Source organism: Ambystoma mexicanum, chromosome 4p (assembly GCF_040938575.1).
Source record: "Ambystoma mexicanum isolate Mex_15411 chromosome 4p, UKY_AmexF1_1, whole genome shotgun sequence".
Taxonomy (NCBI): domain Eukaryota; kingdom Metazoa; phylum Chordata; class Amphibia; order Caudata; family Ambystomatidae; genus Ambystoma; species Ambystoma mexicanum.
In genome coordinates this window covers 1,279,900,193-1,279,926,913 of record NC_090927.1, presented here as the reverse complement: position 1 = coordinate 1,279,926,913, position 26,721 = coordinate 1,279,900,193, and the positions used below count along the sequence as shown (strand labels likewise).

The 26,721-nt window shown below is 48.9% G+C and overlaps 1 protein-coding gene across 4 annotated transcripts in view; it reads right to left on the bottom strand.

Annotated features, from left to right (window-relative positions):
* LOC138453803 (zinc finger protein 436-like) overlaps positions 1-26,721 on the bottom strand; it is an 867,996-nt gene that overhangs the window by 490,025 nt on the left and 351,250 nt on the right. For all 4 annotated transcript variants that reach the window (XM_069606979.1, XM_069606976.1, XM_069606977.1 and 1 more), the window contains exon 7: positions 24,020-24,133. In XM_069606979.1, coding sequence (XP_069463080.1) covers positions 24,020-24,133 — 114 coding nt within the window. The remainder of the gene's footprint in view (positions 1-24,019; positions 24,134-26,721) is intronic.

The window sequence follows — 26,721 nt, the reverse complement described above, 5'->3', positions numbered from 1 at the left end:
GGTTTTAAGGGTTGAGCGTGATTTCTCCCCTCTATTTATAAGGTTCTGAAGGACTCTGTGGTAGAACATTTTTTGTAAAATTAATTGTTTAGAATGCTTCCATGTGGTTACATAACCATTTGTACGTGCTCTGTTAGCAGTAGTGCGAGTTGCACTCATTTTAGTGCTTTTCTTTTCATTGCCACATTTTGACAGAGGAATTACAGTGTCCTTACTGGTATGTGCTTCCCTTTTCGTTAATGACTGTATTAGCTCTTCTCTTTTGTACAAATTCTGCTAGGGGTGGATGGCTACTTTCTATGCTTTTAGGTTACGCTGATCTATTTCTGAGTTGTTTTCTACAGTGTTGCTGTTTGGTAGGCATTCTCTAGTAGCTGCTGGAGAAAAAAGGAAAGTGTGGGTGTGCAGATTTTGAAATGTATATGTGTACAATGTGCATGAGTGGTTGAATATGAGGGTAGGTATATAAATGGAAGTGTGTCACTGTGTAATGGGCTCTAACTTTCGGATGGAAATGCTATATTACTATATGGGAATAAGTATAATGGTGGTGAGATGATAATATACAGTGAGGAACTGTAGAGGTGTCATGAGTAAGAATGAAGCACATACCGTTGGGTTGACGAAATTCTGTATCTTACAATACAAGAACACTGCACTCTCTCAGTAACACGTAAAACACTACAATGGTATTGTACTTACTTTGTTGGTTGGTGAGAGTAGGTTTATTCTAGGTTGTATTGTCAAGTTGGTGGGTACTGCAAAAATAAGAAGATCATAAGAAAATGTGTTTGTTAATGGCATAGTAAATGCATTTGGAGAATACATTCTTTAAAAGTGGAGGGGGATGTCTTGGCAGGAAGGGTTAGTGCGTGTCTATAAATGGGAATTTGGGCACATCAGCATGTTTGGTAAGGTGGTAAGTGGGTTATTTGGAAGTGTGTTGTATGACATGCTCTTTGGCAAGTGTGTGCATTGGTGTAGGACTATTTATTTTGAAAATGGATTACTTCTCATTGTAGAAGAGTGAGAAAAACGTTCAGAAAGATGTACAGATTGCAAAGGAGAATATTTTAGTGTGTGCAATTACATTTACGTTTATGCATATATATGCTTGCTACATGAGTGGAACAATTGTTTCAGTTCTTTCATTTATTTATGCACATTTATGAATGGTACTGTGGTAAATGCACACAAATTCTTTTGTTTCCTAAGTAATGTTTCAATCTATGAAGTGGGCAAGGTAAGTGGCAGGCAACCTTTTGTTGTGCATGGAATGTATGCACTTGGCTTAGTTTGGTAGGATAGATTCACTGATCAATTTCTGTGCGATTTTTACAAATTTCTTAGGAGGTGCGTTAATGGGGAAAAGATCGTAAAATTGACTGAAAGAAAGAAGAGAGTAACGGTTTGGATATTACAATGGCTGCTATGGGCAAATCCCACCTTTGCAAGCACGTACCACTGTAGGTGGCATTTGATGGTAGGTGATGGGAGAAATGATAGTATGCTTTTTGAGTACGTTATGGAGGTTTAGTGGCAGGTACCGTTTTTCGAGTCACTAATAACACAGTTGCAATGTACTGAACAAAAAGTATTGATACCTGCAGGTTGTGGTGATGGGTGGCAATGTGGATGAATCTGGATGCAGAAATCATATAGTTTTACAGTACTTTCCAGTGAAGGTTCTTTGAGTCACAGGACACTTGCACTCTGAGTGTTTAACGGTTAGTATGGAGTGTTCAACAGAGATGATAATGTTAGATGTGGAGGTCTTGGATGTGATTGGTGGATGTGTGTGTGACTGTTTAACAGCAGCCAATGAGGGAGTGCTGGCAACAAAAGTACTGGAAAGGGAAAAAGGACTGCCGCTGCTTTATTGGGGCACGTCCCTCGCAGTAATTTGGGGAAGCGCACATGCTACATGCTGTCCTTCTTACTATGCTTGGCATGGAAATGGGACTGCAGATTATCCAATCAGGTGTTGAGGGTATGCTTAATAGGAAGGGGTAGTCATACTTTAATTGCTTTGAACTGTGATGATGGCAGAGATGCAGAGAGTGAGAGTGCTCATCATCTGTGATTCATTTGTGGGTGACCTGCGCACATATGCACAGGGTAGCGGCGTTGATGAACATTTTGGTGTGGAAGGAGTACACGCTTTGTGGCGCAGTGTGGCTATACCGAGCTTGCAAGCTGTCATTGCAGAGTGCAGAGATGTGGCCACTTAGACTACTGTTGACATACTAGTTCTGCATTGTGAAGCACTGCATGTGGCTTTTCGCACTGCTGCAAGTTTGCTCGGTGAACTGAAGGAGGTGCTAAAAGCAGTGATGCACATTTTTCCCACTGCGACAGTGAAATTTTCTTGTATACCACCAAGACTAGTCTGGAACAATCCTGATGTACTTTTTTCCCCAGAAACAGTTGTGGCTGCTTTCTTCCTAATTTGGGCCACAAATGGAGAAAGCGTGGCGCAAAGTGAACAAGGCTGTGTGCGGCATTTTTGCGAGACGTTGGCATGTTCTCCTTCCACAGTGAAAACATTACGTTTCATAGTACCAACCTTTTTCGTACAGATGGAGTCCATCTCACTCATGCTGGCAATGAGCTGTTTCTGCGTAATATCCAGAATGCAGTGAAGTGCTTCTTGCAAGTCTAGCAAGCATTTCCCCAGTGGGTGTTTACCACTTCAAACATTCCAAACACTAACACAAACAGCATAAAAAGGCTCTTTTCAGAGCCACCACTTCCTTTTGTGAATGAATGCGTGCAATGTTTGTGATGGAGCCACACCTCGCATTTTTTATTGCGCTGTCCGCGGAGCTTATAGGCTGTGGGACGACCTGCATCATTTCATTGGAATTCTATTTATGAACTGTGAAAAAGAGCCCCCCACCCCTTTTTGGTTGTTTTCCATTTTTGCTATTCTTCTAACACACGACACAGAAGGGAAGGAAGGGAAAGGGCACCAACCATAGGGATAAGAAAGGGCACGTGGAGAGAGGAAGATGTTGGGTGGCCCCTGCTTTGGTAGGGGGCAGTCCTTGTCATGCTACCGGACCAAAGCCTCGAAAGCACTTTGAAGTTGCTCTCCCCTGCAGAGTACTGCGTCGCAGTACATGCGCAATACAGTGACCTTTGAAAGGTACGGATCTGCTGCGGTGCGTATGGCCTGCAAGGCTGGTTTAGGGGTCTGCTGCCCCACTGGAGTGTCCCTAGTGGTGGCAGGAGCACATGCGGAGGATGCTGTAGAGGAAATTAACCTACTGCCTTGTTTGAAGGGGACAACCCTCTGAACTTCTGCCTTGTGGTCCGATTTCAGGTGCCATCGCATGGAGGTGGCGCCATAGCTGTACAAGCCAGGTTTTCCGCGACTGCACTCAGTGCATTTCACCTGGGTAGCACAGATTTGGGCATGTCTCCTACGGTGGTAAACTGTTTCCACATCCACGACTCACACTGGCTGAAAGCAGTGGGTAATCGCTCTACTTCATCCTCATTCTCCTCTATCTACATTACCACGCCTGTTCCCTTGTCCAGGCCCTTCAGAAGGAGGGGTAGTATGCTAAGCAACCCTAACTCGCGCCACCACTGTGCACTTCAAGGACTACCACCCATGACATATAGAGATATGATCCCTGGGCTTGAGGTCAAGGACAAGTCTTGCAGTCCTGTTCTGGATACGTTATAAAGGTCGAAGAGTAGAGGCAGGAATATTTAGAAAAAGGCTGTTGCAATAGTCCAGCCTAGACAGGACCAGAGCTCTGGAGACAGTGAGCTTCTGGGGGAAAGTGAGAAAAGGAAGAATACCTCTGCGAAGGTGCAGCTGATACTTTGACTTCTTAGAGACGTCGGAGATGTGAGGCGACAAGGAGAAGGTGGAATCGAAGATGACACCAAGGTTCTTAGCCTTACAGGAAGGAGCAGGAAGAGGGCCCAGAGTGGGCGGTCAGAGTGAGAGAGGAAAGGAGGGAGAGGGTGTCCCAGTGAGAAGGATCTCAGTCTTACTGGCATTAAGGCAGAGATCAGTGGCGGCACACCATTCTTGAATTGCGTCCAGACAGTCTGGAATGAGAGAAGAAGCAGAGGGTGTTGAGGGGAGCCTGAAAGAGAGCTGAGTGTCATCCGCATAACATTGAAAATTGGAGCATAAAGTAGCGATGCAGTGGGCAGGAGGTGCCAGGTAGTGGTTGAAGAGCGAGGGAGAGAGTTTAGACCACTGGAGAACACCACAAGTAGAGAGAGAGAGAGATAGAAGAGAGGAAAGACCCAGTTGGTCCTGAGAGGGGCGGTCGGTGAGAAAGGAGGTGAACCAGGCCAGGACCTGATCAGTAATACCAAGGTTGTTGCAGAGGCGATTGAGCACGATGGCATAGTTGACTGTGTCCAAAGCAGAGGAGAATGAGGACAGAAGGGAGATTAGAGTCAAGATTGGAGAGCAAGTCTTCACAGGTGTTCAGGAGAGCAGGTTCCGTGCTTCTGGCAGCTCTGAAGCCAGATTGGTGGTCATGGAGGCAACCAACAGATTCAGTATGTAGATTAAGCTGGGAGATGGTTTGACTCAGAGTTTTCGGAGTCCTGGTAGTGAAGGGGTACCCACTTCTGTGTCTGGAGATCAAGGCACAGTTGGAAGCTTTAGGCAGTCAAGTCAGGCAGGAGCTGTGATCCAGTTATCTTCACCAGATCACAGAAAAAGAGCACTGCTTTGGGATCCTTCTGCTGTTCATAGAGAGACAGAGTTTCACTTTCAAAGCAGCGGGCCTTCTAGAGGGCAAGTTTACATATCCAACTGTAGAGAAGGCGAGTGTGGATGGGGGTCTATTTGTCTAGCCCTCCTGAATCAATGAGTGGACACTACAGCCAATGGCACATCAAGCATCATTCAAAAAGAGGCATGGCCTGCCAATGGCAGATCACCCCTCCAAGCACACCAATGCATTCGGGAGGAGTCTCTCACACAAAGGAATACATCCACACAAGCATCTGTACATGCCATTCAGAACTGGTTTTGGGCTGACCTCTGCCTCTAGTCTAAAATTGCATACACTTTTTGTGGCTTTCCCTCATCTAACCTTGTAATGAAACAACTAGATAATTATGCACAATGCTTTAGGTAAAATAACATTATACAGTATATAAGTACTGTGATCTGTCATCCAGTTGGCCAGGACACGGCCATTGCTTTTGGATCCAGTTCTTGGGGGTGGACCAGTGCAGGAGGATCACCTGGATGAGGGTTCTCCGGGGGAGTGGCAGTAGTGGAGTGGGAGAAGGGGCAACTCTGAATCCCCTGACCCCATTACAACACAAACACTTTCTCACGGATAGCCCGCTACGATAGAAAATGGACTAACACCCGAGCCGTATACCTGACGTGTCCCAATACAATGGTCAGGCAAGGTTAGACAATTACTGACCATCACACACACCTGACTTCCATTAAGCTTCCACACACAGAGAAAAGGAGGAGCACGAGAGCACACTCAGAGTGAGGCAAAGCACACAAGGAAACAACAGTTCCAAGATGGCAGTTTAACAAGAGGAGAAAGACGGTGAAACAGAAGGGGATTGCAAGGAGGGAAGTTCCCTTGACCTTTTCAACAAAGAACCACTGCTTTCATGAGCCCTCGAGATTGGAAAGTGTAAGACCAGGAAAACAGACTAAAGAATCCTGCATTGTGTGTCGGAGATACCCGGGGCCCTCCCACGTCAAGAATCAAGGCGGGGAGAAATACCAACCGCTGTGGTGCTGTCCTTGGCACCAACAAAAAAGCAGTGTCAGTGAAATCAACACAGCCAGTGAGTTGGGGAAACCGATACAAGACCGGTCTGTGTCAAAGCCCAGGTTGCAAGCAGCAACATTGTTATGGCGAGTGCTGGAACGAACATTGTTTGAAACACGTGTGATAAAAGACGCACGTAAAGTTGAACTGCTGGTGTGTGATTGAACTTTGAAACAAAGATACAATACCTTTGACAGAGTGGTACAGCACCACATGGGTGCTCAATCGAAGGTCTCTGTAAGGTATCCAGCTGAAAAGTGAAAGAGTTGTAGAGCATTGTGAATCAAAGTGGTCCTGCGATGGATCAAGTAAAACCCTGCGCATAATCAAAAGTCTTCGATTTTGATACAGAAAAGAACATTTGTGGCAAAGTTGATAAAGTTGGTCTGAGTTCGGCAGAGGGAGATCAATTGAAAGCTTTGTTTTAAAGTGGGTCTGAGCCCGACAGAGGGGGTTCTGGGGTGAAGCAAAAATCACCCGATAAAGTTTTGTGTTGAAGTGGGTCTGAGCCCGGCCGAGGGGGACCCGGGCTAAACAGAAAATCACCTGGGAATTTGTACGTGTGAAACCCAAAGGAGAAAGGAACTTTGCTGTTTGTCGTATTGCATCAGGCCCTCTGAAAAAGAGACTTTGAATGGCATAGAGAGTATGGCACAGAAGGCCATGATCTTGAAGTTTTGAACTGCACCCTCGTGCTAGAGACGCCAGAGACTGTGCTAAGCTCGAGTGTGCCGCCTTGTCCTTGAGGAAAACATGGGAAAGGGAGGTCAACGGCTTGAATATCCTGACATTTCATTTCTTGAACTCTTTTCTTTTGCATAACATTGTTTCCCACACTATTTGTATTTAGAAGTAAGGATTGGCAATAGGTTTATTAGTATAGGCCCTTTTATTTTGACAAGACACCACTAGGACTGCGTTATTATTATTTAATGGTCGTAGCTTGCTACCATCTTTAGATTTAAGTTTAGATAGGCATTTTACAAACCCAATTGGAGTACAATAAACACCCTTGAACTGTGATAACTTGTGTCCATTTTACTGTTTGATACCATACCTTCCTTACAGCAACATTTCCAAAACAAGGAGAAGCTAAACAAGGGGTAGTTTATAATGATGTCTTGCACAAAGCCGACTTATAATATTCAGCCTTATTTCCACATTAGATGGGACATGGGTAACCCATTTAGAGGTAACAAGGGGAAGAGAAGAGCATCGCATCACTATAACAATTGATGAAATCTGGTGACCGTCACACAAGAATGGCAATACAGTATGAAGAGGATACAAAGAGCCTCATTCCAAGTTCAGAGGTAACCACGCCGCTATCTGCGGCATGGCTGCCTCCGAACTCATCCAAACTCCGGCCTGGTGAATGGAGTAATTACCGGCCCATTCCGAGGTTGGAGGGACCGGTAATTCCCCATTCACCAGGGCCATTCCCCATTCCCATTTGAGCCCCCATAGGGCTCAATGGGAAGGCGGCAATAACGGTACCGGAAATTACAGTACCGTTATTGACCCAGGAGTCCCTTTGCGGGTCCCGTCCTTAACGCCTGCTAAAAGCAGGTGTTAGGGAAGGAGCCGCAAAGGGAACTCGTAGTAGGGCGGTAAGGGTTTAACGGCACCGGTCTCGTTACCGGTGGCCGTTAACCCTTACCTCCCTACTCGGAATGAGGCCCAAAGACTCCTTGGACGGGGAGGATGGAGATAAAAGATCTTATAGACATAATAAAAAAACTGAAAAACTCTTCTGCGGCCGGACCCGATGGTCTAACCAACATGCATCTGAAAAAAGATCTAAAAATATGGGCCGCACTAATCTACAACATAATGAATCAGATAGTAGTGCAAAAGAAAGTACCAGGAATGTAGAATAAAAGCATTACAGTTCCAATATACAAAAAAGGGATTCGGGATGAGACAAACAATTACGGTCCTATATCCCTTTTAGCAACAATCGGAAAGATCTTTGCCACAGAACTTCAACGGCAACTGACAAGTTGGGCAGATAAAAATAACATCATTGACCCCAGACAAACAGTGTTTACTAAGAGAACAAGTACAGACCTAAATCTAGTCATACTTAAAATGCTTAAAACAAATGCACAGAAATCGAACAGAGAAGTACATCTTGCATTTATAGACCTTAGTCAGGCATTTCACATGGTACATAGGAAAAAAACGATGGGACAAATTGGGGAAGTGGAAGTGCCCAAAAACTCTTCTAAACCCAATAAGAGCTTTACATCAAAATACAACAACACAAATACGTCTTGTTAATAAGGGAACGCTGTCTCGCGAGGTGGCAATAAAAAAAGGAGTAAAACAAGGATGTCCGCTGGCAGCTACCCTTTTCAAACTATACATAGCGAATCTTCCAATGATAACAACGAATATACAACACTTTCCTCCAAAATTGAGCGATCAAGAAGTACCAATCATATGCTATGCAGATGACATAGTACTATTGGACAAGACAAGAATTGGATTGCAGAGGCTGTTAACTAATCTGCAGGTATATATGACATCTAACAACCTGGTTATAAACAGTGAGAAATCTAAGATTGTCACTATTGGAGGAAGCAAGAAACTTTCAATAAAAAAATTCAAAGGGCAAATTGGAGGAGAACAATTGGACAAAGTTTCTGAGATTCGGTATTTCAGGATCATGTTTAACAGGTCTAGAATAGAAAGCTATTGTCAAAGGCAAAGATGTTATGCTCACAGGGCAGTATTATAAACAGAAAATTTGGCAAGTTTTCGCTTGTCCCGGTGAGAATGTTTTATTCTCAGAAAGTGGTGCCGTCGCCAACGTATGGAAGCGAAGCAGGTATGAACCTAAGTCATAAAATCTGGCCAAAACTAGAAAGCATATTTTGGAAGTCCATACTTAAATTGCCCAAAAATATCCCAATTGTTGCAATAAGAGCGGAAATATGTCTTGAGTCCATGGAAGCAAAGATGAAATGGAACTCTCTATGGGTCTCATTACACGGATGGCGGTAACCATGGCGCTAGTAACGCCATGGTTGTCGCCGGAGTCGGCATGGTGAATGGTGGAATTACCGCCCCATTCCAAGGTTGGCGGGGGCGGTAATTCCCCATTCACCATGGCCCTTCCCCATTCCCATTTGAGCACCCACAGGGCTCAATGGGAATGGGGAAGGAGCAAATAACGGCACCGCAATTAGCGGTACCGTTATTTGCTCTGAAGTCCCTCAGCGGGTCCCGTTCTTAACGTGTGGTCTGACCACACGGTAAGGATGGGAACCACTTAGGGACCTCGTAGTAGGGCGGTAAGGGATTACCGGCACCGGTGCCCTTACCGGTGCCAGTAATCCCTTACCGCCATCCGTGTAATGAGGCCCTATGTCTCTTGAGGAAAATCAGTGAAGAAAAACCCATAGAAGGGTATAGAATATTGGTGGAAAATAGAAAACAAAAAAAGAAAAAAACGCAGAGTCCCTAAACATCTGGAAAAAGGAGTGGGAAGAAGTCTTGGGAGAGCTAGACTCATCTATGAAAGAACTAACATCTAATCCAAATCAAGTGAAGGAGAAACTTCTTAGATCTGACTGGATTGCGACAAGAGAAGCTAAAATGGCTCTCAAAAACAGTGTAAATATGGCGAATGAACATCGGAAAATAAATGAAATGCCGGCGTATTTGCACAAATTCCCCTCCAGTTTCTACAGAGAAAGATTGATGAAATTAGGTTGGATGTGTATCCAACCAATGATTACATATACCGGACTGGCATTTCTAACGGAACCTGTGAAGGGTGTCAAAAACCAAATCAAATGGAAACAACATTTCATCTGTTACTAGAATGCAGTGTAGAAGATAATGCGAGACAACAACTGCTGAGGACATACTTGTCTCTAGAAGGAGGCAAAAGCATTAAGGAATGTTGGGACTACTTTTTACAAGCATATATTACCACAAATTCACATGTCAGGGGATACATTTTTTAGAGATGATTCTCCAGAACATTGAGACCACCGCAATGATATCCATTAATGAGGAAGGAACACATTACTTACCTGTAACTGTTGTTCTCCGGCATGGGACTGGCATGGATTCGTCAGGCTGGGAATCCTCGGTAAAGAAAAAATCAGTTTCAGTTTCATTTCTGAACTGTCTTTCTACTAGTAACCAATCACTGGTCTCTGGGTCATACTGCCCCCAGCCAATGACTGCCCTCTACCTAAGCCCCTCCTCTGGCAGCCATCTTCAGATTTGGTAGCACGTAAAGTGGCAGTAGGACCAAGAGAAGAGCCGCAGAGGGGTAGGAGGGAGGGTTCACATGTGAATCCATGCCAGACCCATGCTGGAGAACAACAGTTACAGGTAAGTAACTTGTTCCTTCTCCAGCATGGGGTCTGGCATGGATTCACATGCTCATGAATACAAGAATAAATACCAGTACACACATGCACAACCACGGGTGGTGCCAAGGCTCAACATTAAGCATTTCATCAACTCAACATTAAGCAACTCTTACCTCCTCACCAGGCCCACCTTCAGGCGAACAGGTTGCGCAGCACTGCCTGGCTGACCCTGGACTCCTCCCTGTAATCCCGGTTGACGCAGTAGAATCTCCTGAAGGTGTGCGTCGACCTCCACGTAGCAGCCCTGCAGATGTCCAGCAGGGGCACACCAGACAAGAACGCCGTGGTAGCAGCGATCGCTCTGGTCGAATGGTCTCTCGGACGGCCGGGCAACGGTCGGTTTGCCAACTGGTGCCAGTGCATGATGCAGCTGGAGAGCCATCTGCAAATGGAAGCCTTCAAGAGGGCCTTCCCTTGGTTCACAGGTCCAAAGTTCACAAACAGTTGTGATGTCTTCCGAAGGCTCTTTGTGCGGTCCACGTAGAACTTCAGCGCTCTAGCTATATCCAGCAAGCGCAAAGTCCTCTCAGCCGGCGACGAAGGCGACAGGAAGAAAACAGGTAACACTAAGGGCTTGTTGAGATGGAAGAGCGACGGCACCTTGGGCATGAAGGAGGGGTGTGTCCTCAGCACCACCCTCGTCTCGTGGAATGTCAGGTATGGAGGTTTACAGGAGAGGGCCTGGATCTCTCCCACTCGTCATGCAGAGGTGATGGCCACAAGAAACGCTGTCTTCCACGACAGGAACTTCAACAGTGCCGAATCCAGCGGCTCGAATGACGGCCCCATGAGCCTGGTCACCACCACGTTAAGCTTCCACGCCGGGGCTGGGGCCTTCACCGGCGGGAACGATCGGAACAGTCCTTTCATGAACTCCTTCACCAGGCGATGGGACCATAGCGACGAGCGCCCCGGAGTTCTGGTGTAGCGGGAGACAGCCGCCAGATGGATCTTGATGGAGGCATGTGCCAGCCCCGCCTTGGCCAGCGATAGCAAGTACGCCAGCACTTGAGGGGCCGTAATCCGAAGAGGGTTAATCTTCTGTGCACGGCACCAGGCAGCGAGTCGCTTCGATTTGTGTCCATAGCACTTGAGAGTCGAGGACGCTCTGGCCTTTGCAAGCACCTCCTTGCAGTCCGCCGGGATATTGTACTCCCCCGAACTCTAGTGCTGCAGGAGCCAGGCCTGAAGGTTCAGCGACCCCGGGTCGTGGTGGAGGATGGCACCTCCTTCTCTGGTGAGAAGATCCGCATCCGTTGGCATTTTGACTGGGGGGGGGGGACGATGACATGTCCAGAAAGTCCGGGAACCAAATCTGCCCCGGCCATGCCGGTGCGACGAGGATCATCCTGCACCGGGACCGCCTGAGTTGACTGATGAGTCGCAGTAGCAACGGCAACAATGGGAACACATACAGGAACAGGCCGTCCCAGGGGAATGAGAAGGTATCGCCCATGCTCCCCGGCTGGGGAAACCTGCTGGTGAACCTCCGGCACTTGGTGTTCATCGCCGTCACGAATAGGTCGATCTGGGGATTGCCCCATCGTCGGAATAGGAGATCCACTTGATCCTGCCGCAGCTCCCACTCATGGCACAAGCGCAGCTCCCTGCTGTGTGAGTCGCCGATGGTGTTCTTTATTCCTGCCAGATGGAAGGGTACCAGAAACATCCCTTGGGAGACGGCCTGGTGCCACAGATCCTGCGCTTCCTTGGATAGGGCTGGGGATCTGGTGCCCCTCTGCTTCTGGATGTAGAACTTCGTAGTGGTGTTGTCGGTGAAGATTCTTATCAACTTGCCCTTGAGGAACGGAAGGAACGATCTGAAGGCCCAGGAACTCCATGCCCTGCGCTAGATGCGTGCCGGTGCCCCACCACCGGATCGATTGGCAGAAAGTCTTGTTGAGGCAGCCTACATAGGTGCACGAGGTAGATGCATGATGACATCATGCCGAGTAGGGACTTGATGGACCTTACCCTGGCCACCTCCATGGTCAACAGCCGTTGTACCTTGCCCAGGATGGCCTTTGTCCTTTCTTCTGACGGGGAGGCCAATCGTGCCACTGTGTCGAGTCTGGCTCCCAGGAACAGGGCGACTTGCGACAGTACCAAGTGGGATTTCGCGAAGTTGATCGAGAATCCCAGATCCGTGAGCAGTTGGACGGTCTTTGCTGTGTGATCGACGGCGAGTTCTCTTGACTTTGCTCGGATGAGCCAGTCATCCAGGTAGGGGTAGACGTAAATCCCCTGCAGGTGCAACCGTGCCGCCACTGGTGCCAGGCACTTGGTGAATACCCTGGGCGCCAACTTCAATTCGAAGGGAAGGGCTTTGAACTGCTAGTGCCGCCCCTGGACCACGAATCGTAGGAATTTGTGATGTCCCTTTAGAATGGGATGTGGAAGTAGGCATCCTCCAAGTCCAGCGACGATAGGAAATCGCCTTCCTACAGCTGTCCCAGCACGTGCTGGAGGGTGACCATCCGGAATTTCTGAGACTTGATGTACTTGTTTAGACAACGAAAGTCCAGGATGGATCGCCAACCGTTGGTCTTCTTCCGGACAAGGAAGTACCGCGAGTACACTCCGGAGCCCCGGAGCCTTTTTGGGATGAGTACTATGGCTCCCTTTCTTAGCATCGCTCGTACCTCCAGAAGTAGTTGTGGGACATGGTTTTCCTTCCTGGCCACGGGTGGTATGCGGGGGCACCTTCTCTGAAATTCCAGAGTGTGCCCATGGGCCAGGGCATCCAGCACCCAACGGTCGGTGTAGATGGACTCCCACACGCTGACGAATTTCACCAGCCGGCCTCCCACCGGGGTGCTTGGGGGCCCGACGCCACGGCCGGTTCAGTCCTGTTTTGTCACGGCCTTGCCGGCTTGGTCTCCTTGGCAATGAGGACACAATCCTCCAGTCTTGCCGCATCCTCTGTAGGCTTCCTGCGATGAGGAGCGGGCCGTTTGGTGGTACGAGGAGGAACCACCGCCGAATCCTTTGGAGGTACCTTGCTTGCCTCCGGAGTTCCGAAAGGACGGCCGTCGTTGTTGAAGAACACCCAAGGCCCGCGCCGTCTAGGTGTCCGCTTTGATGGCATGCAGTGACTCGTCCCGTGTCTTGCCGAACAGGTTGTTTCCATCAAAGGGCATGTCCAGAACCCTGGTCTGCACGTCCTGGCGGAAGTCAGTGGCCTTAAGCGAACCGTGCCGGCGAAGGCAAACGCCATTGCCCATCTGATGAAAGCGGGTGTCGGCGATGTCCGTGGCCACTGTAATGGCCACCTCGCCTTCCTGTAGGATTTCCAGGACCTCAGCCCTCTTGTCGTCAGGGAGGAAGTCCAGCAGGGGAGCGATCTTGAACCACAGCTCCCTGTCGTAGCGTGCCACGATTGCGAGGGCGTTGGCCGCTTTAATAGTCGTCGCCGCCGACGGGATGACCCCTCGTCCCATGGCGTCCAGCTTCTTCCCCTCGCCGTCCGGCAGGGACGTTCAAGTTGAAGCCGTTGCCCCCGCCGCTTTCTTCTTGGCCGCCGCGGAGACCACTGAATCCGGGGACGGCTGTGCCCTGAGGCACATAAGGGCGGAGTCCGGGACCCGGTACTTCTTCTCATACCTGTCTCTCTTAGCAGGAGCCGTGGACAGGTTCTTTGGGAGCACCAGCCCCTCGTCCCAGATGTCGTCCAGTAACAGGTCTGCGAGGACAGTCTTCCTCTTGGCCTCCTGCCGTTGGTAGACGAAACTCTAATTCTTCTGTTCTTCGGGCCAGAGCTGGAAGAGCTCAGATGCCCTGGCGATCATGGCGTGGAAGGAGCCAATTTTGACGGGGGGGGGCCCCCGAGTGGCCGGTGATGGGAGGTCCATTCGTGTCCCTGTCGTCGCCGTCTCTGTTCCCGTCTCATCCCTCGGTGGAGGGGAAGGAGGTGAAGGCTGAGAAGGAGGAGGGGGATGGATTCACCTCTGCTTGCTGGGTGGGCTTTCCGACGGTCCAGGCTCTGCTGGATCATCCGCTGGGGGTCAGGGCAACCTTGTCCTTATCTCCGTACCCAAGGCCTGAATAGCCATCAAGTTCGCCCCTGAGTTGTCTTGTGGCACAGGCACCGGTTGCGATGGGAGCGACGGTTGGGGAGTAGGATCCTCCGTCTCCTCCACGGCCTGCGGCTCCTCGTTGGCACCACCGTCGATTTCTTCGTCCGCCTCGTCGGGATCCCTCCTGTAGGACCAGACCTCCACGAACTACTTGTCCAGGATCTTTGCGACGCCAGCCAGCTCATCTTCAGAGGTGGTATCTGTGTCCGTAATGGCTACATTGCCCCCCCTCTTTCTCCGCTCGGGGTGTTACGGGGATCTTATCGATAGGCTGAAATGAGGATTTCCACCGTGGTGGCAGGGAAACTCTAGGCTCGGAGGTCATCTCCACTAGGATAGCCTCCGCAGGCTTTGTCAGGGCCGCCACGACTCCCTCGATCGAGGCCTTAGCCAGGTGAATCAGGGCCTTCGCGGCTTTTTGGTGCGCCTGAGGACTTCACCTTGGGGGGAGGGTCGCAGCCTCGCTCCCCCTCGGCTGCCGCTGTCGACAGGGATTTCTCCCGAAGCTTACCTGGGTTCTCCGACTTCCTTTTCCCCGAGCCAGAGCGCTGGCTCATGGTTGATGGCGTCGGTGACATCGCGCCATGCCTGGCAGCCAAAGAACCTGACCCATCGGCGCTCCCGGTGCCCGTGGACTCGCTGTGCTTTGCCTTCTGTTGGGCCCTTGTCGCCGGAGCGCCCTCAAAGGTCTTAGAAGACCGCTCGGACTTCTTCTTCTTCTCACCTGCTGCTGGGCTCTTCCCCTCCAGCCAGTTGGTGAGTCGTGTACGACGATCCCTCATTGTCCGTTCGGGCATATTCTTACAAAACGCACAGTCCTTTTCTACCTGCGATTTGTCATTGTGAAGGCAGTAGAGGCTCAGAGAGTGCTCATCTTCCTTGAAAACATTTTGTAATCCGCATCCAGGGCAGCTCCTGAAAAGCTTGGATCCGGGTGTCGTGTTTCCTTTGTCCTGGGCCATGTCCACGCGGGGTAGGCCTCAAAGATGTTCTGGAATCCTCCAAGAAGCGAAACTCGACGAAAACTCGCCCTTGAGGGGTGTAGGAAATTCCGAAACGGGCCCCCGTTGATCGGAAGTAGAAATGGTAGAGCTTGAGGCTCGATTGACCGAAAAAATTAGAGTAAACTCTTTGAAAAAATTAAAAATCGCAGTAAAAGCTTGAGAGCTATAGCACGAGGACTCCCAACACTTGAACGTGCGGTACAAATCTGAAGATGGCTGCCAGAGGAGGGGCTTAGGTAGAGGGCAGTCATTGGCTGGGGGCAGTATGAGAAAGGAGAAAGACAGTTCAGAAACGAAACTGAAACTGATTTTTTCTTTACCGAGGATTCCCAGCCTGACTACGGGGAATATTCATGAGCATGTGAATCCATGCCAGACCCCATGCTCGATAAGTACATAATCAGGCAATGTAGCCAGCCAGGGACTTAACAGAGCAACTCACAAGCTTCGCATCATAAAGGTAGATACCAAAACAAGCATGCATTGGCTTAAAGCGCTATATAAATTCAATAAACATAAACATAAACATGTGTACATATTAACCAGGGGCAGGGTCAGGAGACAGTGATTTGTCGCTGTCATCCCCAGCTTGAACAGACAGGAAGTGTAGCTAGGATCGGAAGGGGGCCCAGATGTTCCTGGGCTACTCATTGCCGGCTGCATAGCAGACCTGCACTCCTCCATATCCGAGGCCTAAGTGACAGCCTGAAGCCATTGGTTGAGGGTGGGGGCACCAGGGCGTAATCAGTGCAACAATATATAGCGGGTTGCGAGCAACATGCAGACACCGGCTAGCCTCCTGAGGTCAAGTCCACTGCTGGGGAACTTGTGGAATAAACATGTCATTGGGGACGGTGTAATAGTGCAATCTAGTATTTGAGATACTGCCTCACATACCTCCTCCCAGAATGAAGTGAGTTTTGGACAGGACCAGAGTATGTGTATATATTCGGCATTGTCTGTTCTGCACTTCGGGCACTCAGAAGACCGGTCCCTCGACATACGATGCAGTCTAGCTGAGGTATGGTGATATCTGTAGAGTATTCTAAACTGGATCAATTTGAACCAATAATTAAAGGAGACTTCCTGGGTATGGGCACACATAGATTCCCATTTCTGGTCGGGTATATCTATACCCAAGTCCCTACTCCATGCACCCCGGAGACCGTCCCATGACCGACTTGTCCTTCCCTGAAGAAGACCATATAGCCTGGCGACCCTCCCCCTTGTGGCGGTACCCATCATAATCTCAGATATTAGCGAATCATCAGGGGGAATCTAGGGGAATTTGTGCCATCTGCTCTTGTGCGCACAGTGCAGGCCGGGGTATTGTAGCCATCGGGAGGGATGCCCTCTTAGGGACTCCGGCAGGTCCTACCATTCTGCGAAAGATCCCATAGTTAAAACATCCCGTACAGTGTCAAGACCCTCCTGCAACCAGTGGCGGACCATTGCTCCATCCACACGAGGAGCGGGGGAGGCAGTTCTACAAGGGGAAATCCCAATGAAATGGGTGGGGGTTGTCTACCTGTTTCCAAAATCTATTCCATGCGGACATCGTGACTCTGGTGGGATTGGTGGGCTCAAGTTTCAGACTTAAAGAGGGGAGAACCAGAGAGCGAACATCTAGGTTGCCGGCTATCAGGCACTCAAGGTTGACGTGGGGAGGGGATCTACCCGGCTCGAACCAAAATGCTGCAAAATGGTACTGAGCAGCAATACAGTAATTAAGGGCAGCCAACCCACCTTGCGCATAAGGGGTAGCCAACATGTCCAACTTCAGGCGGACAGCCCCAGAGTGCCAAAAGATTGCATTGACTGCCCGAGTTAGTGATTTAAAGAATTCACTTCCAGTCCAAAGCGGGACATTCTGAAATCTGTATAGAAGTTGTGGGAGTATCACCATTTTGAGAAAAGCCACCGTCCCGGTTAGTGTGATCGGGAATGTGCCCAGCCTCCAGTCTTTCGGGTAAGGAAGGTAAGGTAATTTCCATAGTTGTGGTCATATAGTGAGGTCCGGTGACGCGTGATTACTATCCCGAGGTACTTCATCTCCGATTGAGACCAGGTAAACCCACAAAGGTCCTGGGGGACCGTAGTGGTGTCTGTCAATGGGAATAGAGTGGACTTGGAGCAGTTAACCTTTAGCCAGTAGAACTCGCCAAAAAGAATAACGTCTTCTATTATCAGTGCCAGATTCTCCTCAGGGGAGCAGGTGTAAAGCAATGCGTCATCTGCATAGAGTGAGATGATCTCGGGGTCCCCAGAGAGTCTTATACCCCAATGGGAATGCCGCTGGCGAAGACTGTCTGCCAAAGGCTCAATAGCTAACGGGAATATCAAAGGCGAGAAGGGACAGCCCTGCCTGGTGCCCCAGGCTATCTTAAATTAGGTAGAGCACCGAACTACAGTGCGGACCCTAGCGACCGGAGACGCATATAATAATTTCACACCGGACTGGAAGCGGGGGCCAAAATTACGCTTCTCTATTACCAACCACAGATACCTCCAGGAAACCGAATCAAATGAGTTTTGCATGTCTAATGTGGCTGCTACAGCCTGCGCCTCTGGGTCGATTCGGGTCAGGATGCCAAATAAGCGACGCAAGTAAAGAGCGGTGGAGCACCCTGGGATGAATCCTGACTGGTTGCGGTGGACGATGAACGACATATATGGTGCTAACTGGAGGGCCAAGACCATGGCAAATATTTTGACGTCACAATTAATGAGAGAAAGGGGATGGTAGGAGCTGCACTGCGTGGCTGGCTTGTAAGGTTTCAGTCGTACTGAAATAACCGCCCTGCAAAGCGAGAGGGTGGGGGGTTACCGACCACCACGCCTCCTCCCACACAGCTGTCAGCCGGGGAACCATTTATAGAATTTGGTAGGAAGCCCATCGGTCCCGGGGCTCCCTACCAAACGTTAGAGTCTATTGCCTTAGATAATTCCTCCGTTGTCATTGGGTGGTCAAGGGCCTCCCTGGCCTGTGTGGACAACACAGAGAGCGGAAGACCGTCAAGAAAGGATTCGATATATGTGCCGTAGGGAAGGAATCAATATTAGCACTTCATAAAGGGAGCAAAACTCGTCGTTAATTTCTTGAGATGAGAGAGCAAGATTACCGTCCGCTCTTTTGATTGCTAGAGTATGGGAAGCTCCCCTCTCCTGTCAGATCAATCTAGCTAATAGACGACAGGGGCGGTCACCCCACACCGTATTTCCTGGCAGTCTGAGGGTCATCTAAGAACTTCCCTATCCCGCCAAGTGTAGCGGGAGATGGGAACGAGGCGTATTGGGTTTACAACCTGGCCAGTAAGAGCTCACTCTCTGCCATGGATTTACGAATCACTTTAAGGATCCCAAGCTCCTTTGCCAAGGCAACTCCCCGAATGTAGACTTTAAATGTCTCCCAGAGAGTGTCCCGAGTCTCTACCGACCCAGTGTTGAACGCAAAAAAGTCGTCAGTATTGGACCCCAGTTCAGATTCAAATATCGGGTCCAGCAAGGCGTTTGGTTTCAGCCTGCAAGAGCGTGCCAGCCCGCTGCTTTCTCCCCGCCTCAATGAAACAGTAACCTGTGATCTGAAAAACTGCTAGGTAGGATGGACATTTGCCCTATAGCTCTGATAAGTATATCAGATACTAGCCATCTATCAATACGAGAGTGCGAGTTGTGTACCGATGGAGAGAAGGAGAAGACACAGGAACCAGGGCGTATAAGGCTCCACGCATCAACCACCCTCAGCAAGTTCTGCACTTCTATAATGGCCTTAGCGGCCTTGGAAAATAAATCAATGTCTACTATGGTGTTGAAATCACCGCCCCACAATATAGGAATGAGGGGGAACCCAGACAACAGGGAGGAGAGATGAGAGTAAAAATCGGGATTGTCAGTACTAGGGCCGTATACATTGAGCAAAACCACAGTCCCAAAAGTGAACCAAACAGTAAAACGTAGCGGACAAGGGGGTCTATGTGTGAGACTTTGTGGATGAATTTGAGGGACCTATGGATTAGGGTCATAACTCCACAGCTGTGGGTGGAGTAGGTGGTATAGTAGCGATGGGGACCCCATGACCTGGCAAATCCATTAGACCCCTTAGCTAATGCATGGTTTTCCTGTAGGAAAGGTATGTTGACCTTATGTCGTTCAACATACAATTACAGTTTACGCCTTTTGACAGGGTTACCCAGTCCTCTAAAATTCCAGCTCATACATACTATGCCTTCATCCGCCATCCAGACGGTAGGCTCATATCAGTGGGAGTATGCCACGATGACCATATGCCCAGCAAAATCTTGGCTAGGCCGGAAAGGGTTGAGACATGATACATTCAACACAAAGGTAAGTTGGAACTCGTCTCCCCATTGCAAGCCAAGCAATTTTTCAAAAATTGGACCATCCCCTCCACCCCATCTCTCTCCTAATTAGAGGGATGAACCCCCAACAGATCATTAAAAAAAAACAGCAACAATCGCAGCACTCCATGGGGACTGTGCGCTGGCCAAGAACGGCGTCCACTCTGCCATAGGGCATAAGAAAGCATAATGTGGTGCACAATTCGGAACTTGACAACAAAGAATTTTAAGGGACTTAGACAAAGCCGCCTCGGGCTTCCAATCATTCTAAGAGCCCAGATTTGTATCAACTAATGGTGGGAGGAGAACGCATAGATGAACATAGCATTGATCACCCGGGATTATATGGGAGGTCCATATTTCGAAAGAATCCGGAAAGGTCTGCAAGGGTGATAAGAGATAACCGCTAACCACGAAAGTTATCATCAATGAACTTGGAGGCCTCCACAGGGATGGTGAAAAAGAAGACCCTGTCCACATGTTTGATCCTCAATTTTGCTGGGTATAACATGGAATATTTAACCCTTAGCTCTCGAAGGAGTTTCTTGGCGGCAATGAAGGTTTTGCGCTCCTGTTGAATAGCCACAGAGAAGTCTGGATACAAATGGATCCTTTAGCTCTGGCTGCACGTAACAAAGCATCCCTGTCACTATAGTTTAGTACTCTGGCTATGATAGGACGGGGGGAGCACCGGGCTTTGGTTTCGCAGCCAGGGATCGGTGGGCACGTTCAATCGTGTGACAAGAGCTTAGGGGCATAAAGTAAAGAGAGAAGGATGCGTTCCACATAATCCTCCATGGGGCCGTAAATTGAAGTGTAGTAAACCCCTCTCGCATATACTCCATCATCTTCTGGAGTTCTGTGGGTACAGCAGACACCACGGGGGGGGAGCTTCGGCTTCCAGCTGAGCCTTGCTCTGCTTTGGTGTTGACATGGTAAACATATTAATAGAGATTATTCTCAACTGGCCCCCTTAGTCATGACCACACCAGGATATATATGTAAGACTGCAGTAAGGCACTGTAGTGGGGGGGGGCGAAGCTGATAAGGTGGAAGCCAGAGGAGTCCAGATCCGCCTCGTTGTGGTCAGAGCGAGGACCCCAGCCGACCGAACAGAGCGGGTTGATAGAGCAGGGATTCAAGCACCCCGGGAGAGATGCGAAGGAATCAGGTGTGGCATGGGGGCGCAGAGCCCACACAGTGGAGTGGGCCTGCAGATAGCCGACCCAGGGGTCAAGAGAAGCAGGAGGAGGGGGCCGTCCCACCTTCATTCACAGGTCCAGTAGTAGGGGGAGAATCAAGTCGCTGCACCCTTCCAAACGGACAGAAACCCATCAACCACCGAGCAATGCAACTAAGTGTTGTCTCTGTGCTGGGACCCTGCACTCTGCGGCTTGCGAGCACCACTCGTAACAGACACTGGAGCGGTTGCAGTATGGGCCAAGGCTAACTGTTTCTTCCTGGAGGGTGACACTCTTCAGCTCCAGCTTGGGTTATGTCCTGTGGGCGTGATCCAGCTGAGTCTGTCTCCGTGCCAGGGTTTTTAGGGGGACAGCTGCCATATATCCGTGGGGCACAACAGGTGTACAGTTCACATGGTCCATCTGGTTGTTCTCATGAAAGGATAGGAGTTGTCAGCCAGGTACATATGTACACAATAGATGTTGCAGTGTTGCTGCCCCCACAATCCATACCCAGTGGTCACGCCCCACTCCCTCTGTGGTGCCCCAATTGCTACACCCTGTAGATGGGTCATGGGTCAGAATGGGTTGTATCCTCCCGCATAGTGAGCCTCTCCTCCTCTCTGTCCGATCAAACCATGAACTGCTGCGTCCCCCAACCTCCAGGCCCCATGTGTTCTACGGGTATGTTGGATGGTGGCTCGCCCAGCAAGTAATAATATATGGGGAAGCCAGCTGGGGCGAAGTCCACCACGCCGAGAAGAGCGTGATGGCCAGTGGAGTCCAGGTACCACTCATGCGCCGCCTCAACCACCCACGGCTCTCCCGCCTCACTTCATGGTGGCAGAGTGGGCCACGGTCCTCTGCGAGCAGAAGGCCTCACTCTGCGTATTCAAAGTAGACCACCAGCTCCCCCGCCTCCTCGGATGTGGGACAGGGCACCCCGCGGGGACGTCGTTTTTATATTCTTGGCTGTCTTTGGGATGCGGCGGGGTAGCTGCAACACTACAGGATCCTGAACCTCCCTCCATCATAAGGGACAAGTGGACAATAGTGGTAGCGAGGGGTGCCCACACCAGTGTGCTCATACAGGGCAAGGCGTGCAGAGTCTCCGTTATCCCCCCAAAGGGCGCTGGACTGGAAGCGGCCTCCACACGGCAGCGGCCGTCTAAGAATATGTTTGTGTTGCACCTGGAGTAAGGCGTGGGGGCTATGTACCTGTTATTAGGATCGGGTGGAAGCCTCCCGCTCACATCGGCCACCGTCTGTTGTTAGGGTCCTGTGGTAGATCGCTGCATGTGTCTCCCTCAGCAGGGCAACTGCAGCCTCACAGGCCTGCACCTTCTTTGCGTTCGTTGGCCTATCCCCTCTGGCAGCAGGGTCCACCACTTCAGTCGTGCAGCCCGAGCAGGGTGGTCCATCCCACACCCCACAGTATTCAATATTTGCACGGAGAGTCTTATGTTCGTGAGTGGCCTCGGCCACCTCGTTGGTAGACACGGTGCTGCGGTCCCGAAGAAATGGGGGGTCCCTCAGGGCTCGGAACACCCCCGGTCTCACCAGCGATGACTCTATAAGATGGGGAATATCGAAAGAGGATACATCCCGCTCCAGTTCATTGTTGGCCTGCTCCTCCACTACGGACTCAGGAGCCTTGCTCTCTCCCCCACCATGACGCTGCACCGCTCGGAGGCAGTAGGCGGGTCGCACTCTAAGTCTCAGACGGTGTGCCGAAATATGCAGATTTCTCTGCCTGCATGCATCAGGAATGGACGGGAATGAAACAGCTTCTGCTCCAAGACCGTAGACACCAATCTGTCTGCTTTTCGTAGAATAAGGTGCCACCAATGAGTATTCTTAAATGTTTAGGATGTTGCCCAAGACGAAGCTACACAGTCAGGCAGCCATTTCTAAGCTGCGTAACAGCACCCCTCCAAGTTTTCTCTTATTTTAAGTGAAAAATAGAGCTGCAAAGATTGTGGCAAGGACTACTTCCTGCCAAAGAGCGTTGTTAACGAATATTTGTCCTGAGCATCCCCCTCCGTTTTGGCCATGAGCCAAAGTGTGAAATGTATTCATTTTACTGTTGTCAAATTTCTGCGGCAGATCCTAATGGCCTCAAGTTTAATCAAGAGGCATTGGAAGTCCACTGAAACTAACACAACGTGTAGTTAAAATTAAAACAGAATTAAAATACACTTTCGTTTTATGGACCCCAAACAGGCACACATAAATACAAAGATCAGAAGTTAGGGGAGTGTAAGTGGATGCATGGGGGGTGGGGAATGGTAGTAATGTGGTTGAGGGGCCGGTGAGGAGGGGATGACATAAGAGCGGAGGTGACTGGAGGCCAGAGGCCAGGGAGGCAAGATGGTGGCATCCTGCTGATCGGGGGCTCGGAAGGCAGGCAACACCATGGGGTAATGCCCGAAGATTCCTGATTGGCTTGAAGGCCATCAAAAGTCAGGTCCTTGGTTCTAATAAAATAAAAATAAAATATGAAAATAAGAGAACATAGCAATGTCACCTGACTCAAAGAGCTATTTCAAACCCATTTTGTCCCTTGATAACTTTATGTTGATCCATCTGTTAAGCCGAACCCAGACTTTTCCAAGTGCAAGTGAACTTTCTGGAAAAACTATTGCAGCTGTCTGCAATGACAATGCTATGAGATGTAAAATGACAATATCAGCATGAGAGACGCATCCCATCTGTAAAGGAGAACGTGCCGTGTCATCATAACTTGATTGTAATTACTTTTTAGAGGTGAGTAGTGATGTTATTTTCTTATTACAAGCAAGTCTGATGTCAAACCTTGCTTCCCATAATCAATTAATTGACAGTATTTCATCATAATAATAGAACGACAGAATATTTCAAGTATCTAAGTTTACCAGTGTAAATGTATAGGGCAGCAAACTTCATATCAGCACATTTATACATATGTATGATTCAAAAATGTTGCTTGGCTAACGCAGGGCTCCCTCTGAATATTGGAGAAAAACATTATAATGTGAGGCCACTTCATTAGGTGTGTGGAACATGGGGAGGATCAAAAGTTTAGACAAGTGTTAATGAACTGATGACCCTGAATGGCAAAAAGCATACATTATAGATGGGAAAGTGAGGTGTCACATTGTCGTTTTATGAATGCCAATGTATTAGGGTGAACACTAATTCTTTTACTGCTGTGAATCTGTAGCTGAAAGCTATTATTTACCTCTGGGGCAATTCATTCCTTCTCTTCTCTCTAAGCATTGATGGTCCATAGGATTGGCTTCTCCCTCTTCTTTAATCCTGAAGGAAACCACTGCTGAAATTTCCACAGGCAACTCTGAAAGAAAGAAATGATAAAGCACAATAATTCACCATGTAAAAGTGTCTTCTCTGAGACAAACACTCACCTCCTGTACACCTAAATCCAGAGATTTGTAAGCCCTGCCAACACTGTGCAGCTTGAAATTATGATGGACCTTCAGGCGGAGTCAGCAGCAGTCTCCCCTTTTACACCAAAAGAAGTGCCACAAAGAGGTTATCTAGGACATCTTAGCTGAATTCCCTGCTTTGCAATCTGAGGTGAAAGTCTCTACTATAATCGAGGGATACAGTTGAAAAAGAAAGAACGATAGAATTATAGAATTGAAGCCTTCCAAAACAATTAACTCTTGGCAGACCTGTGTGAAATTAAGTATGCGACAAGGACAAGATATATTTATTTATTCATTTATTGTTTCTTTGTACAGCGTTTATGCACAAGTGAAGTGCTTCAAAGCGCTTGAAGGCGGGAGGGAGCAATGGAATACAGTAGTCATTCTTAGGCCCTGAAGGTTCCGAATGATCTAACAAAAAAGTAACTAGCGTACTAGGCCTGACGGCATTTCTCCTAGTGCAAGTGCATGAATTGTTGCAGGTGTAACCAAACTAGGGAGGGGAGATAACGGGGGGACAAGACAGAACTTACTAGTCCTAGTAAATTCGGGTCATACAAGTGTACATACGGCTGTGCGAGGGGGGGTAAGTGTGCCCAGTCCAGCAGGGCCCTGGGTTAGGTGCAGAGAGGTTACACACCTCTCATGGAGCATATGGTGAATGTGCAGTAGTCTGAACACAGTGTAGAGGCCCGGTGGCAAGAGCAAAAATTGGCGGGGAGCCTGGGACCTGTGAGGCTCTGAAGGTGAACCAGGCGACCAGCCAGTAAAAACTGAACAGAGTTAGGAAAGGGACAGAGGAGTGAGGTAGGAGAGAAAACGAGAGAGGAGTTTAGCAGGGGAGAGGGAGAGAGAAAGAGGAAGCAAAGAGGAAGGTCTTGAGGAGATTCCGGAACTTAAGGAGCTCTGGCTCAAGGCGGAGAGAGGCAAGGAGGCTGTTCCAGAAGGAGGCACCAGTAGAGGATAAGGATCCATCCCCAAATCTCTGCTTAGAAAAACGGCTCACCCGCAAAGAGTTGGAGGCAGACGAGCGGAGGGCTCCAGAAGAAGAGTATTTAGGAAGAGAGTGTTGTAGATAGTGCGGGCCCCAGCCCCAGAAAGCCTTGTGGACTATGCAGAGGGTCTTGAACTTGATGGAAATGGAGATCCAAATGAGGGGAAGAGAGCAAGAGTGGAAGATTGATGATGAAGAGAACAGGAATAGAGATGCAATTTACACTTTATCAGAGTCACAGATGCAAAGGGCGAGTTGCCAACCCAGGTGGAAAAGGTGATCAAAGACGTTTTATCTAACCTCTTTCTGGAAGATGGGGTCTGGATCTGACTATAAACACAGCTCATAGGTTGTGCTGGTAATGGTCCGAAATCAGTAGTTGCCTGCGGTCGCTATTACATGAACAAGCAGGGCATCTTAACAAAAATGAGAGGAAAAGACAAATCAAAGGGCAGAAAATGCGGCATCTATTAATACCAGCCCTCATTGATTCTCATGATGGACAAACCCTTGCTGCCTGGTTGAGAAAAAGTAATATTAAGTACAAGGTACTCTTTTGCACTGATATTTGAAAGTGGAGAGGCACTTATTATCTAACCCACTTGGATGAGCTAAACCGGGTTACGCAATTGTTGGTGAGGAACATGGTGGAACCGAAAGCAACATGAACAGTTACGACAGGGCCTGCAGGAATTCATGAATTCTGGTTACAGGCTTAAAAGTGTTTCATAAATGTAATATCGCCCAGGAATTTAGAAAAAGGCACAACCAATTTTACTTAAGCATGAGGGAGATCTTGGTATGTTATGTCTAAAGGGATTCTTATGCATAATCTTAGCTTAACTAATTATTGAATGCGATTGAATGGAAGGAAAATTGTGCTCAGTGATTAAAGTGTTGCAAGGGTGTGAGGGGTCAGTAATGCAAGGCGGACAACTGCTTGTGGTTTGCTCAAGAATAGACATTTTTATTAAGAAAGAAATTGGCAAATGAATCCTCTCTAATTCTACCCTATCTCAGAAATAGCGGGTTTGTCTCCCTCACTCTCCCTCACTCTCACCTGATGATGATGTGGAGTGGTCAGATTCCGATGGCTCAGCTGCAGGGTCGGATTTCTTGCTTCGTGTGGAGCCTCTCTTCTCAAAGAGATAGGGTCTGTTCCGGGAGGTAGCCACTATGTCATGAGGATGTGAAAACAAAGTGATAGAATGGCATACCCTCCCATGTAAGGGGAAAAGCCTCCAAGCACAAAAACCCCTGTAGCAGGTGGGCTGCAGTGTTATCAACAGAGTGGATCCGTGAAGCAATCTCCCCAGAGACAGAATGAATACTAAATATATCTCCACAGAAGCAGTGGAATAGTAAGCACTGCTGACAAAGGAAGGCAAGAGGGAGCCGAAAGAAGCACTTGGAGAGGGTGACAGCAGAACGAAGGGTGAGTTATGGCATCCCGGCGTGGAGTAACATTACAATGGATGTGCGTCCATCTATCCAAGATCT